The following is an 18,549-nucleotide window of genomic DNA, read 5'->3' on the forward strand; positions in this document are numbered from 1 at the left end:
TAACAGTACCCAAGCTGACTGGTGTTTATTCCACACTTGTATATTAGATCAAGCCCACCAACACTTCACGTCACTGAACCTTAATTAGGCCCAGCCTTCAACAATGAAAGGGACTCAAAACAAAGTGAAGAAACAGAGACAATTGTGAGCAAAGTGCAAACGCCTGAATACATTCAGACCTAATTGACATATAACCTCTTCTAATGTGAGACACATGAGCACAACATGGGCTATACGCCAGCTACACTCCTCTACTGAGGAGCATTAACCCAGCACATAGTTCTGCAAGACTTGCCCTGTGTCTCAAATTGTCAAAACTAAAATTCTGTTTAATCCGTCGGGCAACCAGGAGGGTGCTGGTTGTCACAAACTGATCCTGTTTCAGAGGAGTAAAGATAAATTATGTTGGAAATCCTCAGAATTGAAAATGGTGTGAATTAGTCCTGCCCTCAACCCTATTGCAGAACATTCCCCGAATGTTATTTACTCCCCTCTTACCCTGATTCCATATTTCTTAAAAACTGCTGCATCTCGAACTTCGCCCAGATCTGATGAAAGCTCATCAATTTTGGGACTGGTTTAGCACAGTGGGCTAAACAGCTGGCTTGTAATACAGAACAAGGTGACATGCCATCAATAAACACACGACGAGTGATGAATGTAACTGAGCTTTCAATACACTAAACAGCAAGTCTCTTGGCATCTGGTCCCGAACTGGAGCGGAGGCGGAGACTAGCCACCTTTATGTATGAGCCCGAGGGGAGGAGCCACAAGCGGAGTCAGCCTGGACAAGCCCAGGCATGTAACAACACAATACAATGCAATATAGTGGTTTACCACATTCACCCCCTGTTAAAAAAGAGAGTCCGGCAGGGGTGAAGTGGTCTTAAAGGTCAAGTCTGTCGGGGGCCTTGACCTTCCACCGTGATCGCCTCAGTCCCGGCTGTGGCGTGGGCACCGGTGTCGAGATCTGCGCGTCCGGGAGCGTGCTGTCTTCTTCTTCACCCAGTTGTTGAGTCGGTCAAGGGGGACGGTGTATGGGCGGAGGTGGTGGTGCTAGTCGCCGGTGGGCCTGTGGGTGCTAGTTCGTGAGGTAGGTGGACAGGGGTGGGGAAAGATGGTGTAGGGTCGGGGGTGGTGATGGTGATGGTCGCTGGGGAGCCTGCAGGTGCCAAATCCCGAAGGGAGACTGTGTCCTGTCACCCGTCCTGATGTACCACGTAGGCACATTGTGGGTTTGCATTGAGGAGCAGGACCTTCTCGACGAGGGGGCCGGAGGAGGAATGGCCATGGGACTGCCACCTCAGGACGGGAGCGAGACCCTGGAGGTGGATTTCCTGGGGAAAGCAAACATACGCTCGTGATGAGTCTCATTGGTGGCTGTACACAGGAGCCACTGGATGGAGTGGAGCGCATCGGAGAGGACCTCCTGCCAGCGGGAGACTGGGAGACTTCTAGACTGTAGGGCCAGGAGGACGGCCTTCCAGACCATCGCGTTCTCCCTCTCCACCTGTCCGTTTCCCCGGGGGTTGTAGCTGGTTGTCCTGCTGGAGGCGATGCCCTTGCTGAGCAGGAACTGACGCAACTCGCCGCTCATGAAGGAGGATCCCTGATCACTATGGATGTAGGCGGGGAGCACAAACAGGGTAAAAAGACTGTGCAGGGCCTTGATGATGGTGGCAGAGGTCATGTCAGGGCACGGAATGGCAAAGGGAAATCTTCAGTACTCGTCAACAGTGTTGGTTACGATCAGTGGAGGGGCGGGGCCCTTTGAAGTCGATGCTGAGGTGCTCAAAGGGGCGAGAGGCCTTTACCAGATGTACTCTATCTGGCCGATAGAAGTGCGGCTTGTACTCCGCGCAGACCTGGCAGTCCCTGGTCATGGATCTGACCTTCTTGATGGAGTAGGGCAGGTTGTGAGCCTTGATGAAGTGAAAAAAACGGGTGACCCCCGGGTGACAGAGGTCAATGTGGAGGGCCTGGTCTACTTGTGCGCTGGCACATGTACTGCGGGATAGGGCATCTGGGGGCTCATTGAGCTTCCCCGGTCGATACAAGATATCATAGTTGTAGGTGGAGAGCTCGATCCTCCATCTCAGTATCTTGTCGTTCTTGATCTTGCCCCGCTGTGTGTTATTGAACATGAAGGCAACCGACAATTGGTCAGTGAGGAGAGTGAATCGTCTGCCGGCCAGGTAATGCCTCCAATGTCGCACAGCTTCTACGATGGCTTGGGCTTCCTTTTCGACGGAGGAGTGTTGAATTTCGGAGGCATGGAGGGTACGGGAGAAGAATGCCATGGGCCTGCCAGCTTGGTTGAGGGTCGTCGCCAGAGCAAAGTCCGATGCATCGCTTTCGACCTGGAATGGGATGGACTCGTCCACCACATGCATCACGGCTTCGGCAATATCTGCCTTGATGCGATTGAAGGCCAGTCGGGCCTTAGTTGAAAAATGGTGGATTTGATAAGTGGACGGGCCTTGTCCGCACAATTGGGGACCCCCTGGGCATTGTACGAGAAGAACCCGCGGCATCTCTTCAGGGCCTTGGGGCAGTGGGGGAGGGGAAGTTCCAGGAGGGGGCACATGCGGTCGGGGTCGGGCCCTAAGACTCCGTGTTCCATGCCGTAGCCGAGGATGGCTAGGCGGGTAGTGCGGAAAACGCATTTTGCTTTATTATAGGTGAGGTTCAGGAGTTTAGCAGTGTGAAGGAAGTAACGGAGGTTTTCGTCATGGTCCTGTTGGTCATGGCCGCAGATGGTGACATTGTGTAAGTACGGGAACATGGCCCGCAGCCATATTCCATTTCTCGTTGGAAGGCCGAGACCCCATTGGTGACGCCAAAGGGGAACCTGAGGAAGTGGTAGAGGTGGCCATCTGCCTCAAAGACAGTGTATTGGCGGCCCTCCGGATGGATAGGGAGCTGGTAGTACGCGGACTTAAAGTCAGCTGTGGAGAAGACTCGATATTGCGCAATCTGGTTGACCATGTCAGATATGCGGGGGGGGGGGGGGGGGGGGGGAGGTGGCAGCCAGCATATGGTCGGGTGAGCCGGGCTCCCGGGAAGTTGCGGAGTGGTCCCAAGATGGCGGCCCCCATGAGTCGCGCGTGGTGGGCGGCAGCGGCGATGGCGTCCAAGATGGCGGCCCCCATGGGTTGCGCGTGGTGGGTGGCAACGTCGATGGCATCCAAGATGGCGGTCCCCTTGGGTTGCACGTGGCGGTTGGAGGATGCGTTAAAGATGGCAGAACCCATGGGGCACACGTAGTGGCCGAAATTGAAGATGGCGACGCCCATCGGTCGCACATGGTGGGTGGCGCGGCAGCTGGGGGCGGCCCCAACAGGCAGCAGGCAGCGCTGCTGGGCCTAGAAGTTTTAGGGGGCGATCAGGCCTGGCAGGCTTTTGCAAAGTGGCCCTTCCTCCCACATCCGTTGCAAGTTGCGTTCCGTGCAGGGCAGCGTTGTCTGGGATGATTACCCTGGCTGCAAAAGTAGCACCTCAGGCCTCCTGGCCTCTGGTCCCAAACTGGGTCGGAGGCGGAGACTAGCCACCTTTATACGTGAGCCCGAGAGGCGGAGCCAGCCGGACAAGCCCAGGCATGTACAACACAACACAATGCAATACAGTGGTTTACCACACAAGGCCAGCAGCACGGGTTCAATTCCTGTACCGGCCTCCCCAAACAGGCGCTGGAATGTGGTGACTAGGGGCTTTTCACAGTCACTTCATTGAAGCCTACTTGTGACGATAAGTGATTATTATATTATAACTCAAACGTTAACCCTGCTTCTCTCCCCACATCTGCTGCCTGACCTGTTTTCTCTTTATTACAGATTCATAGCATTTGAGATGTTTTTGTTCAAAGATAAATTAGACGAGTGTATGAGGGAGAAAGGAACAGGTTCTGTTAAGCAGCTTAAGTGAGGAAAGGTAGGTGGAGACTCATGTAGACCTTAAACACTGTCTTGGATGAATTGGGCCGAATGGCCTGTTTATTCTGTTGTACATTCAATTTAATTCTATATCATGAATTAAAATTAAACTTGTCCCCTTGGTGAATGTGAAGACCTTAAGCTGACTCAAGTGATGGTTTAAAATTTAGGAAGAAAACTTATCAGGATTATCCAAGCATAACATTCATGATTGAAAAGAGTTCAAACAAGGAAAAACACTTAAAAACAGTGATTTACAAAGATGATATCAGAACTCAAAGGTTATACTGTCAGGAAAAGCTGAGCAGGCTGGGACTCCAGTCTCTTAAAAAGAGAAGGCTGAGAGGTGACCTAAGAGTGGTCTTTAAAATTGAAAGGTTTTGATGAAGCGGATACAGAGAGAATGGATGGTATTTAATGGCGGAGTCAGGGGTCTCGCCCATCAGTTGCAGAACTGGTGAAAGCCCCATAACATCTCTTTTAGGGAAGATCCACTGAATTGAATGCCACTCAGGCACTTAACTGGACAACAGTGGGCCTTCCCAGGGATCAAGGGTCACACGGGTAAAAGTCCTGCCTGCTGAGAGTTGCTGTCCAATCAGAGGCCAGCAAAACTATTGAACAGCACTACCACTGGGAAGACGGTGGCTACTGCTAGAACAACACCCACCCAAGACTGAGTTTCAATGAAGAGCATTCCAGGAGCAACATCAGGCATACCGAAAAATGAGGTGTCAACGTGATGAGGCTGCAACACAGAACTTTTTAAAAACAAATTTAATGTACCCAATTCATTTTTTCCAATTAAGGGGCAATTTAGCATGGCCAATCCACCTATCCTGCACATCTTTGGGTTGTGGGGGTTACCATTGATCAGAAATTGAACCGGACTAGCATATTAATACTGTGGCTACCACAACAGGTGAAAGACTAGGAATCCTAGAAATTAATTTATGGGATGTGGGCGTTCCTGATTAGGCCAGTATTTATTGCCCATCCCTAGTTGCCCTTCAGAAGGTGGTGGTGAGTTGCCTTTTTGAACCGCTGCAGTCCAAGATGTGTAGGTACACCCACTGTGCTGTTAGGCAGGGAGTTCCAGGATTTTGCCCCAGCGATAGCGAAGAAACGCCAATATCTTTCCTAGTCAGGGTGCTGGGTGATTTGGAGCGGGATCTCGAGTTGGTGGGCTCCCAGGTATCTGATGCTCCTGTCCTTCTAGATGGTAGTGGTCATGAGTTTGGAAGGTGCTGTCTCAGGAACCTTGGTGAGTTACTACAGTACAACTTGTAGATGGTTCACAAGGCTGCCACTGTTCGTCGGTGGTGGAGGGTTTGAATGTTTGTGGAAGGAGGAGCAATCAAGTCGACTGCTTTATCCTGGATGGTGTCAAGCTTCTTGAGTGTTGTTGGAGCTGCACTGTCCAGGCAAATGGAGAATATTCCATTACACTCCTGACATGTGCCTTGTAGATGAGTGACAGGCTTTGGGGGGGGTCAGGAGGTGAGTTACTCTCTGTAGGATTCCTAGCCTTTCACCTGTCCTGGTAGCCATGTTATTAATATGCTAGTCCAGTTCAATTTCTGATCAATGGTAACCCCCAGGATGTTGATTTTCGGGGATTCAGCTATGGTAATGCCATTGAATATCAAGTGGCGGTGGTTAGATTCCCTCTTGCAGGAGATGGTCATTACCCATAAGTGAGCATTAATTGCACACTTAAAAGACTCAATTGGCAGCAGGGCTAGGATGGCATCCTGCCACAAAGTTAATCGGGGCTCAGGCATGAAGACGGCAGGGTCTGACCACAACCATAACACCTGATGAAATGCTCAACCCTCCTGACACCAAACTTGCTACAGGGGAAGAGCAAGACCAGCGACCATCTCTATAAGATAGTCAACAAGAAATCCAATAGGGAGTTCAGAAGAAACATCTTTACACAGAGAGTTGTAAGAACTGAAACTTGCCTACCACAGGGAATAATTGAGGCAAATGGTATCTATGAATATAAGCGGAAGCGAGCTAAATATGATGGTGAAGGGAATAAAGGGGTATGCTGATTGAATCAAAGAAGAAAAGATGGGAGGAGGATCAAGTGGTTGAGATGATTAGACTGTTTCTGTGTATTCTATGCAATTATATGGCAGTCACTTTTCAAAGAAGAACAAAGGAACAATACCTTTTCACTCAAGGCATAATATGGGATAAGCTTCCAGTGAACATCGGTGAAGCTGCCCTCAAGAGAGATACAAGATAATTCAGTGCTTGCAGATAATAAAGAAAAGCAAGAAGATGGTTGTAGAAAGGGCAAGGAATATAAAAAATTTCAATGACCTAACCAGGAAAAAGGATAAAAGTCAACAGGATCAGATGGAATGATGCACATATATAATATATATATAACTAACACAAACACACATACACACACACACACACACACACGTGTACAAAGTATTCAAAACCAAATTTGAAAATTTGAATAATTGATAACTATGGACGAATAAAATGTAGCAGCTATAATGGTGATGAGGTTTCAGGTTATATGAAACTAGGTACTAAATATTCCTCAGTTTTACATTTTCAGGAATGGAAGAGGAATTGGACCATAGTTAGCAAATGATTCTATCACAGTCTTTGAAACACATGCATGTCCTAGGGGTTTACAGTAAGGCAGTATCCACATGGATACAATTAAGCAAGAGGATAGGAAACAATATGATTATTTCTTCATTGTAGGTCAAAAAACAAGGGAGAAAGGAGAGAGGTGACGATCTGTAGACATTCCAGAATGACAGGGTACAACTGTACCAAATGAAGCGGAACAAAGCTTTTGCATGCACCCAGGACTTTTCCTTAGATCAGTATGTTTCTCGTAAATCAAACATTTAGGGAAATGAATAACTGATGTTAGATAACAATTGGGTAACAGTGACCATAGTTCGGTTAAATGCAAGAACAGAAAAGGGAAATGAAGAATCAAAGATAAGGGAACTGCACTGGTGAGATGAAAAAAAGGGAGATCTGGCCCCAAGAAACTGGCAAAAAAAATTTGTGGTGAACATGTGAAAAATTTGGCAGCGGTAAATTTCCTCGACATGAGAACCAAGAGAAACATGTAATACAAAATAAGTAATAAATAATAAAATACTTAAGAATATATGAAAGATAGAGGAAATGCTAAAGAGATGTTAGAACCACTCTGTGAAGAAGACAATATTCTAATTGCAGAGGATGAATGCATGGTGGACACATTAATTAATATGTTGCATATGTGTTTACAAAATGTTAGTGAAAATGAGAACATGTTAATTGGACATAAATTGGGTGTTAATTCTATTCAGATAGTGGGTACTCATTGGAGATGCAGTGTGACCTTGTATATAACTGGCTGATTGATTATAAAGCTGTATAATATGCAATATAAGTATAGAAAGGCTAGTTATTATGTCTGAATGCACAAAGCATTCGGAACAAAATTAATGAGTTATCATCACCAATAGTGACAATGGTGTATGATTTGGTGGTGATTACTGAGACATGGTCACAAGGAGACCAGTTCTGGGCGTTGTATGCTCCCATGTATCTGGTGACCTTGTCCTTCTTTATGGGCAGCACGGTAGCATTGTGGTTAGCACAATTGCTTCACAGCTCCAGGGTCCCAGGTTCGATTCCTGGCTTGGGTTACTGTCTGTGCGGAGTCTGCGCGTTCTCTCCGTGTGTGCGTGGGTTTCCTCCGGGTGCTCCGGTTTCCTCCCACAGTCCAAAGATTTGCAGGTTAGGTGGATTGGCCATGCTAAAATTGTCCTTAGTGTCCAAAAGTGCCCTCAGTGTTGGGTGGGGTTATTGGGTTATGGGGATAGGGTGGAGATGTGGACCTTGGGTAGGGTGCTCTTTCCAAGAGCCGGTGCAGACTCGATGGGCCGAATGGCCTCCTTCTGCACTGTAAATTCTATGATCTAAGGGTACTCAGTGTTTCAGTGGGATTGACAAAAAGGGAAAGGAGGTGGGGTAGCTTTATTATTAAAGGAAGAGGTCAGTGCAGTAGTGAGAAATGATATTAGCACTGGAGATCAAGACGTAGAGTCAGGGCTCAATTCTCTGGAAATAAAATTTAAATGTGGTCGCGAGTGGGGCTCGAACTGCTGTGAGCTTCCCGGCGCTCGGCCAGGAGAGGCTGACAGTGCTACTCAACATTAATTGGTCCACTTAACGAGGCCTCACATGCTTCATGCCACAAATGAATGCCCGCCAGCCGACTCGCCGCCCCCCCCCCCCCCCCCCCCCCCCCCGCTAACAAGGTCGGGCAGCACCTAAACCGCACTTGCACAACCAACCGCACTCAGCTCGCACTCATGGCACCGAGACGACCAGCCTTCAAGGTTTGGAGATGCAGACCTGTGGTGGAGGCAGGAGGGATGTCCTGTTCCTCTGAGGGTCCCAGTGAGTGAGCCACAGGACAGTCAGTGCTGCCTGGGATGGAGTGGCAGTGCCCATCAGCTCAGGAATGTGACCAGGAGGCCTGGCCTCCAGTGCCACAAGAAGGTCAACGTCCTACACCAGCCCTTCTTTCACGTGCCAACATCCCCCCCCCCCCCCCCCCACCCCTCGCCACCCTGCTGCACCAATATCAATCACACGTGTGGCTACTGATGTCATCTCTGTGTCTCCACAGGAGAATCTCTCCCACAATCGCCGGGAGAGGGCCCAGACCAGTGCCGGACATAAGAATCCTCACAACATTCAAGGAAGGGATCCCGGAACTGACGGGGTGGCAGAGGACAGATCGGCCACCAATGCTGAGGACATAGAAACCCTACAGTGCAGAAGGAGGCCATTCAGCCCATGGAGTCTGCTCAGGCCCTGTGAAAGAGCATTCCACCTTGGCCTAACTCCCCACCCAATCCCCATAACCCAACAAACCTTTGGACAGTATCGGGCAATTTATCATGGCCAATCCACCTAACCTGTACATCTTTGGACTGTGGGAGGAAACCAGAGCACCTGGAGGAAACCCACATAGACACGGGAAAAATGTGCAAACTCCAGACAGTCACCCAAGTCGGAATCGAACCCAGGTCTCTGGCGCTGTGAGGCAGCAGTGCTAACCACTGCCACCGTGTCGCTCAGCGCACGCTGCAGAGGTGAGGGTCCACTGAGCCCCACCCAGATGGCATATCAAACGTGAGTAGTGAATGCCATACAAACTGACCCATCCCTCCCACTGACCATGTTCATTCCCCGGAGGCCCTCCAGCCGATGGTGCTGGTCCATCTAGGGTGGTCCCACCCACCCGCCTCCCATGAGACCACATCGGAGGAGAGCTCTGAGGATGCCACAGTTGATGCATCACAGTGTCATCCCCACCCTCCATCAGCATGCAAAATACACCCTGGTGGCCAACATTAGTGGACAGGCTTCTAGGGCACAATCTGGTGAGCACCACAGTCGCTGATGCACATCAGATGGAGGCAGGAATGCCCAGGCGAGACAGCCGTCGGAGGGCTGCTGGCTCTCAGGACCCAGCCTGGTCCCAGTCAGATGCTAAGCCTCTGGAACAGTCGCTGACTGTCATGGCTAAGGGTCTCGGCAGAATGACTGACTCACTGCGGGATATGACCCAGTACCAGGCTGACCTTGATGAGGTGCTACGGGACATGTTCCACTCTCAGGTGGGCATTGCCGAGTCATTGCAGAGCATGGCCCAATCACTGAGGAGCATCGCCAAGGGCATTGACACCACGGTGCCAGGGGAGGCGCCACGGCTGGCAGCGTCAGATGACACAGGGGCAGCCAGGGCTCAATCCAGCTGTCCTTCCATCCCGAGGACAACCCCAGGACCCTATGGACACAGACCGGAAGGAGGAAGTGCAGAGTGGCAAGCTGGACCTATCCTATGGACTGGTGACGGTGGCCACCAACTCTTCCAAGTTCCACCCTGCTGATGAGGCCACGTCTTGCGGCCAGCACCTGGAACAGCGTGGCCCCAGACCCCCAGAGGACACCCACAAGGGGCATCGAAGGCCATGGAATGTAGGAAGCAGCTGGCTGTCTTCCCTTCTGATGGGCTTCCTGGGGATACACCTAGATGTAGCGGCAGAGCAAAGAAGGCTAAGCGCATCGAGGCTCACTGAGGGCACGGGGGGCATGTGGCGAGGGTAGGTGGGAGATAAGTAGTGGAGTGTGCATTGGATGGGACATTGTGGGGATTTTGGGGGGGGAGGGGTGGGGATAGTGGGGATAAATCGCTGGCTTTGAAAGCAGACCAAGGCAGGCCAGCAGCACGGTTCAATTCCCGTACCAGCCTTTCCGAACAGGTGCCGGAATGTGGCGACTAGGGGCTTTTCACAGTAACTTCATTTGAAGCCTACTTGTGACAATAAGTGATTTTCATTTCATTTTTTATTTAGTGGGGCGGCGCCATCAGGATAGTGGGGCAGTGGTGAACATTTGTACGACGGGCATTAAAATATCCTCATCACAACCAGTATGAAGCCTCTGGCTCTTTATTCCGTAATGCATGCCGACCACCAACCCCATGCCCCATCCCCCCAGACATGGCCGCCCCCCGCCAGACATGCCCTGCCCATGTAAACCATGCCACAGTCATGTGCCCGGGGCTGGGGACCAGCCCCTGGGTATTCCAAGGTTGGCCACTGCGTCTGTGGTGCTGCCTCCTGCAGTGTTGAAGCACAGTGTCCTTGCATCAAGGAGTGATTGGGATGCGAGGCAATGAGTCCCACATACTACATGGCCCACCCATATACGGAGATCCACTTGATAGGTGTGAAGTGCTCACTTAACCACAATTCCCTATTCGCAATAGCCTTCAGCCACAAGGCCATAGGCCTCCGCGGTCAGTGGGAGTTATGAGTGGTCGGTGGGGCAGACAGGCAGGGGCTGGGATTGCCCACAGTACAGGAAACACATGGGTCAAGGGTGGGCACGGTGGACCTGCACACGTCAGGCACATAGCAAGGGAAATAAGTCTCTTGTTGGAGTAATCCAGCACCCTATGTCATTTTCTGACACAGTGTGTAAACTGTAAAATTATCCATAATTTTGGGTTTTAAAAATCTTATCACAGAATACAAAATAAGTACTAATGTAGTCAGACAAAACCAGAGCCAATGGATAAGTGTGAGGTATTGGGATTAGGTTCGGATTACTCTCATGAAGGCTTGACATGGACATGATGGGTTAAATGGCCTATCTTTGCCTCAGTTTTCAAGTTGCCGACCAATCTGTTTTTCTTAGGAAGATTCCATTTCATATTCTCTATCTTTCCACTGTCCTCTGTACTTTCGCAAAAGAAACAACTTGAATTATACGACAAATTACTTGGTCTCTTTATGTCCCTTTACGTTCAAGGAAGAGGTTGTGAACTACAGCCACTGTTGTAATATAAGGGTACATAGGGCAGCCATTTCACACACAGCAAGCTCCCACAAGAGGTACAAGAGATAAATAAAGTTTTTTTTAAAAAAAAGTACTGTTGGTTGAAGGATCAATAATGGCCAGTGCACTAGGAGAACCGTTCCACTCTTCTGAAAGTACAAACAGAATTTTAAAACATCTGAACCAAATTACAGCACTCTCACAGAACGGCACTGAAATGTCAGCCTATGTTATGATGTTAAGTTTATGTATTGGAGCTCAACTTAGACAAGAGTGTTAAAATTGAGCCAAGTCAAAAATTCTCTGGAGTTCTTTCTGTACGTTACATTTAATCAGTTACAGGAGCAATGACTTTGAGTCAATGGGCAATTCAGTACAATATACATACCCAGATATAGGGGCATTGTGCACATAATATAAATCAGATTGTCATTGGCTGTTCCTCGATTTGAGGATAATGTCTACTCAGGACCACGAGATTCTGCCATGGGTTTCCATGTGATCGCACAGGCCGATTCTCGACTTTGTGCACATGGGGCAGATTGCCCCACAAGTTCGTGGGATCCAGAGTGCAGCATTTGATTATTTTTTTCACCATTCACTGCCTTTTTGGACACTAAGGGCAATTTAACATGGTCAATCCACCTAACCTGCACATCTTAGGACTGTGGGAGGTGTGGTGAATGAGATTCACACGGTATTATAAGTTACCAATGTCACTCTGTTCCCATTGTATATATGTACCGATATTGTAAGTGCTGTTGCACTACCTGACCACCAGGGGGAGTAGCTCTGGGAGTACTCGAGAGTTTGTACTGGGCCCCCCCCTTGGCTCCGCCCAGAACTCCTCCCCCTGGAGCTGCTGTATAAAGATCCGTGCCACAGAGCCAGCCGGCCAGTTCATCGAAAGTTCAACGGCAAACAGGCTGGCTCTGTTGTAAGTATATTAAAACCGCTATTCTAATCCTACAAGCATGTGTCCGTAGAATTGATGGTTCCATCAGGAGGAAACCGGAGCACCTGGAGGAAACCCACGCAGACACGGAAAAACGTGCAGACTCCGCACAATGACCCAAGCCGGATGTAATAACCTGTAATAACCTGCACAGGTCCCATCCAGCTGGGGATGATTGTTCCCCATGCTCAATTGGACTGAGTTAACCCAGCACTAGCATAAAAGACAGGCAGGTGTAGAGCCAGCTAAAAAGGAATGAGGACCCAGTGAAAGGTAACCGGGCCCTGTGCATGTATGATGCTGTTGCTGAAATAAAGGACTTTTAAGAAGCTCGTTGGACTCCCCTGGCTTTATCTCATTGGCGACAGTGATGAATTAGAGCTGTCGGCGTGCTGCCTGTTCAGCAAAGCTACCTCCCCAGAATTTTGTTTTTTCAAAGAGTGGACTACGGTACAGAGTTTGTTTCTGTGGGGTTTTTTCCTTCTTTTTCGGCACCTGTAATGTCATGGAAGGCGAGTGCCGAGCCGAGGTTTTGCTGCCGGCTTGTGAAGTGTGTCCATTGGGAGTGATCTGGAGTATGGTGTGTCCCGCAGTACCGGATGCGATATCTTCTGAACGACTTGTGGTGTGGGTTGCGTAGCATTTCGTCCGTCTCTGTCTGCTGTTGTTTCCTGATACTGGCAGAGTGGTCCAGGGTTCTTGGGTTGCCGCCGCCATTTTGGAATGTCATTCTGCTCATGAGTGCGGAGTTGTATTTGAAAGATTGTTCTGCGGCTCCTCGGGCTGTGGGATTTGCAACAGTGATGTTTTGCCTGCGAGCTGACAGTTATTGTACAACTACAGGTTGTGCGCCTCAAGACTCTGTTGGTGTTGAATTGACCGGACATTCCATATGTGACTCCTGGTCCTGTGGATAGCTCGCACGGAACCCTGCTGATGTAAGAATGTTGGGGCGACAGCTCCCTGGGCATTTTAGTAGGTGCTTTCTTTTTAGGTAAAATTTAGAGTGCCCAATTTATTTTTAAATTAAGGGGCATTTGGGAGTTACAGGATATTGAGGTGGACGTTTTCCGATGTCCCCCCCGACCTGCTCCCTCTGTGGCTGGAAAGCATGTCATGCCGATTGGGCCTTGGGCTAATGGGTCCGATGCTGTGGTGCGCGCCGTCCCCGGGTTCGGCTGTTGCCAGCTTCGTCCCGCGTGTGACTGGTGAGGGTGTTGGGCTGGACGTAATGCTTGGTAGAGTACACGCCGGCCCATTCTGCTTCCCCGTTCGGTGGCGCCTTATCCGAACCAATCAGTTTTTTTGGGGGGGGGATTGTTGTCTGGTCACTGTGAGATGTGCACCAGTTTGGTCCTCTCCTCCTCAAAGGTCGTCCTTGCGAGGGGTTTCGGACTTTGGGGGGGGAGGGGTGTAATAATCTGTACAGGACCCATCCAGCTGGGGATGATTGTTCCCCGTGCTGAATTGGACTGAGTTAACCCAGTTCTAACATAAAAAGCCGGCAGCTGTAGAGCCAGCTAAAAAGGAACAAGGACCCTGTGAGATGAGGACCTGGTGAAAGGTAACCAGGCCCTGTGCATGTACGATGCTGTTGTTCAAATAAAGTACTTTTAAGAAGCTTGTTGGACTCCCCTGGCTTTATCCCTGGAATCGAACCTGGGACCCTGGAGCTGTGAAGCAACAGTGCTAACCACTGTGCTACTGTGTCATGTATATATAATAGAAACTGTGTGTATATTATAGAAACTGGACATGGAGACTGTGTTTGTATATTACATGTAAGCAGACATGGGGACAGTTCGTGTATATTATATATACCCAGACATATAAGCAGCTTGTGTTTGTTATATATAGAGGCAGTATATTGTGCGTAACACGACATTTCTGTGTGTTAAATTTGACCTTGTGCAGGGGCTGGTCTGTATTATTGTTTGTAAACTCACCGATACAGTAGAAATTTTCCTCTTTCTTACACTTCCTTGAGCACCCATCACCATCCAATAAATTACCATCATCACATTCTTCTCCAAGTTTCCTGAGAGAGAGAAAATAACAGACAAAAATATTTTCAAAGTCCTCATCCTAACTCCCACACAACACTTGAAGCTGACAGTATGGCTCAACTGCAGGAGGCTTTCAAGACCATTCAGGTAGCTATTCCACTCGTCAGTCACATTCGTGCAAAAAGTACCAACCCCCATCATGGGCCGCATAGTGATGGGTATGTGGCACGGTTTGTACATCGAGTCTGGCCTGGGCCCAATGGGTTAAATAGCCTCCTTCTGTGCCATAATGACTTTACGTCTACATTCCAGCTACTGCTCCACCGCGTTGACTGCAAATGTTCATGTCACAGTGTGTTAATGATGTGTTAATGAAGGACGACAGTTTAACAGGGAGCTTGCACCATCTGCACTGATTTATCACAGCTCCCTGGTATAACCGACTGTTGAACCAGATTTGGATGGGCTTCAGTGGTCTGCTAAAAACAAATCTAAACACCCCAGGCATCATGTAACAGGGTGCTGCCATTTGTCTTTGCTCCCACCTTTCATTTGATAGGGAGCTGCTGTTCCTATTTGGCCCTGCTTCTGTCGGCTTGTTATTTTGTCGTCCTCGGCAGCCTTTTTCACCCAACAATGTCCCTGATACACCAGATGCTGCAGATGGCTGCGCCAGCACACGTGCCACCCAGCCTGTTACTGGACTTCAGCCGCCCAGTCTCAACCAAGACAGTTCTTGAGAAAGAGAAACTTCCGCCAATCTCTCTCCTGTTGCCGCTCATTACTCAATGTCTCCCAGTGGAAAGGGCCAGACCAGGCCAGGAATCCCTCCCATGGGGACCTGACATCCAGGGCCTCACATGAAGAAACATTGCTTGGCGAGGATGTTGGAGAGTAACTGCTGCTTGTAGAACAGTGTTTCACTGTGTCAACAATTGCATGAGGGGGACTTCCGGTGGCGGCGATGACGTAGAAAGCCGCACATTTGGGAGCTCCCGATTCAAACGGACTTTTCGGCTCTTTTTAGAGCCCAAAATGGAATTTTTTTCGACGTCTCCCGGTGGGAGAAGGTGTGGTGATCAACTTTCTCCACATTTCATGACTCGAACTCGGAGTGGAAAGGGGGAAAAAACGGCAGCAGCTCCCCAGAAAAAACGGGGAAGGATTCCAAGATGGCCGCCGGCGGAGCACCAGAGGAGTGGAAGCTGTGGGCGCAGGAGCAGCAAGCTGCTCTCCTGCGCTGTTTTGCAGATTTTAAGGCTGAGGTGCTGAGCTCTCTGCAGGAAACGAATAAAAAGGTTTCGGAGATTCAGACGACCCAGGGTGCTGCCATCCAGGCATTGCAGGCGCAGGCCGCTGAACGAGAGGAGGAGGCCGTGGTCCTTGTGAGTAAGGTGGAGGGGCACGAGGCACTCCATAAGAAATGGCAAGACCGCTTCGAGGAGCTTGATCACCGCATGAGGTGGAAGAATCTGAGGATCTTGGGCCTTGCGGAGGAGCTGGAGGGGTTGGATCTGACAACCTACGTGGCCATGATGCTGAACTCGCTAGTGGGGGCAGGATCTTTCCATCTGCCCCTGGAGCTGGAGGGAGCCCACAGAGTACTGGCCAGGAGGCCTAAGGAGAATGAACCCCCGCGTGCGGTGCTGGGGAGGTTCCACTGTTTCAGTGATCGGGATTGTGTGCTGCGCTGGGCCAAGAGGGTGAAGAGCAGCAATTGGGAGAATGGGGTAGTACGGATCTACCAGGATTGAAGTGCGGAGGTGGCGAAGCGGCGGTCCGGGTTTAATCGGACGAAGGAGGTGCTCTATAAGAAGAAAATAAAGTTTGGAATGTTGCAGCCTGCACGCTTGTGGGTAACTTATTTGGAGCGGCATTATTATTTTGATTCCCCGGAGGAGGCGTGGGCCTTCGTGCGGACGGAGAAGCTGGACTTGAACTAGGGGTTGGGGGTTGCGAGGTCGGTTGTAATGCTTTATTGCTGGTTTCTGCTGTTGCTGTGTTTTTTCTGTACTTTTGTAATTTTGATATGGTTATTTATTGGGGTGCTGTTCTGTTTTTTTGTTGGGGGGCATTATTTGAGTTTTGTATTTTGCGGGGGGGGGGGTTGGGGGGTTTGTTGTATTCTGTATAGGGTTGGGGGTATGGAGTGGGGCTGTTATTTGGGAGCTGCGTCAGAAGGGTGTGGTGGGGCAGTGAGAAAGCGCGGGCTTTCCTCTGGTTTCCCGCGTTGCGGAGCTGGGGGGTGGAGATGATGACGGGGGGGACGGGGCCTTAACTGGTTCCTCCCCGTGCTGGAGCAGTGCCTTGAGGAGTGACAGGATGGGGGATGATCCCACTCTGGGAGGGGTCGGGTTTTTGGCGGGAGTTTCCGGGGTCAGCAGAAGTTAGCTGACCCACGGAAGTACAATGGAGGACGGTTCGTGGCTAGGAGGGTTCCTAGCCTGGGTGGGGAGGGGGAGGGAGGGGGGGAAAGGGGAATACCAGGTTGCTGGTGGCAGGGTCAGGAAGGAGCTGGTGTGGGCCGGGGGGACAGAGGTGAGGTGTTGTCGCCGTGGGGACTGGGTCGGGCGGGGGGTGCTGGCCTGGGGCGGGCAGTTGACGAGCTATGGCTAGTTGACGGGGGAGGGGGGCGGGACGCCCTCTGATCCGGTTGGTCACCTGGAATGCGAGAGGATTGAATGGGTGGGTGAAGTGCTCTAGGGTACTTGCTCATCTGAGGGGGCTGAAGGCAGATGTGGCAATGCTTCAGGAGACCCACCTGAAGGTGGCGGACCAGGTCCGTCTGAGGAAGGGGTGGGTGGGGCAGGTTTTCCACTCCGGGTTGGATGTGAAGAACCGGGGAATGGCGATTCTGGTGGGGAAAAATGTGTCGTTTGAGGCATCGGAGGTGGTGGCGGATAAGGGGGGTAGGTTTGTTATGGTAAGGGGCAGGCTACAGGGAGAGAAGGTGGTACTTGCTAGTGTGTATGCCCCAAATTGGGATGACGCGGGCTTTATGAGGCGTATGCTGGGACGTGTCCCGGATCTAGAGGCGGGAGGTCTGATTATGGGGGGGGACTTCAATACGGTGTTGGATCCTTCACTGGATCGGTCCAGTTCAAGGACGGGTGGGAGGCCGGCGGCGGCCAAGGTACTGAGAGGGTTTATGGACCAGATGGGAGGGGTGGATCCATGGAGGTTTGTGAGGCCGAGGGCACGGGAGTACACTTTCTTCTCCCACGTACATAGGGTCTATTCTCGGATAGACTTCTTCGTGGTGAGCAGGGGACTGATTCTGAGAGTGGAGAGGCCGAATATTCGGCCATTGCAGTCTCCGTCCACGCTCCACATTGGATGGAGTTGGAGATGGGGGAGGTGCGGGACCAGCGCCCGTTGTGGCGGTTGGATGCGGGGTTGTTGGCGGAGGAGGAGGTGTGCCGGAGGGTCCGGGCAAGTATTGAGGGGTACCTCGAGGTGAATGATACGGGGGAGGTCCGGGTGGGGATGGTCTGGGAAGCCTTGAAGGCAGTGATTCGCGGGGAGCTGATATCCATCCGGGCACACAGGGAGAGGAGTGAGAGGGATAGACTGGTGGGGAAGATGCTGGAGGTAGATAGGAGGTACGCGGAGGCACCAGAGGAGGGATTGTTGGGGGACAGGCGCAGCCTACAGGCTAAATTTGATTTGCTGAGCACTAGAAAGGCGGAGGCACAGTGGAGGAAGGCACAAGGGTCAGTGTATGAACATGGTGAAAAGGCGAGTAGGATGCTGGCTCATCAGCTCCGCAAGCGGGATGCGGCTAGGGAAATTGCTGGAGTGAGAGACAAGAGTGGGAATGTGGTGCGGAAGGGGGTAGAGATGAATGAAGTCTTCAAGGACTTCTACGGGGAACTGTACCGGTCGGAGCCAACGGTGGAGAGGAGGGGAATGGAGAGGTTTCTCGACGGGCTATCTTTCCCAAAGGTGCGGGAGGAGCAGATAGAGAGGTTGGGGGCGCCGATTGAGCTGGAGGAGCTGGTTAAGGGGATCGGGCAGACGCAGTCAGGGAAGGTGCCAGGGCCGGATGGGTTCCCGGTGGAGTTTTATAAAAGGTTTGTGGACCTAGTGGACCCCTTGCTGGTGCGGACACTTAATGAGGCGTGGGATGTCGCGGGCGCTGATTTCTTTAATCTTAAAGAGGGACAAGGACCCCCAGCAGTGTGGTTCATACAGGCCCATATCTCTCCTTAATGTGGATGCCAAGGTGCTGGCAAAGATCCTGGCCACCAGGATAGAGGAC

The 18,549-nt window shown here is 50.8% G+C and overlaps 1 protein-coding gene across 1 annotated transcript in view; it reads right to left on the bottom strand.

Annotated features, from left to right (window-relative positions):
- The window catches only part of LOC119964909 (pappalysin-2-like), a 569,527-nt gene that overhangs the window by 305,304 nt on the left and 245,674 nt on the right, over positions 1-18,549 (bottom strand). The window contains exon 9 of the mRNA XM_038795012.1: positions 14,229-14,320. Coding sequence (XP_038650940.1) covers positions 14,229-14,320 — 92 coding nt within the window. The remainder of the gene's footprint in view (positions 1-14,228; positions 14,321-18,549) is intronic.

This window comes from Scyliorhinus canicula, chromosome 4, assembly GCF_902713615.1.
Source record: "Scyliorhinus canicula chromosome 4, sScyCan1.1, whole genome shotgun sequence".
Lineage (NCBI taxonomy): Eukaryota > Metazoa > Chordata > Chondrichthyes > Carcharhiniformes > Scyliorhinidae > Scyliorhinus > Scyliorhinus canicula.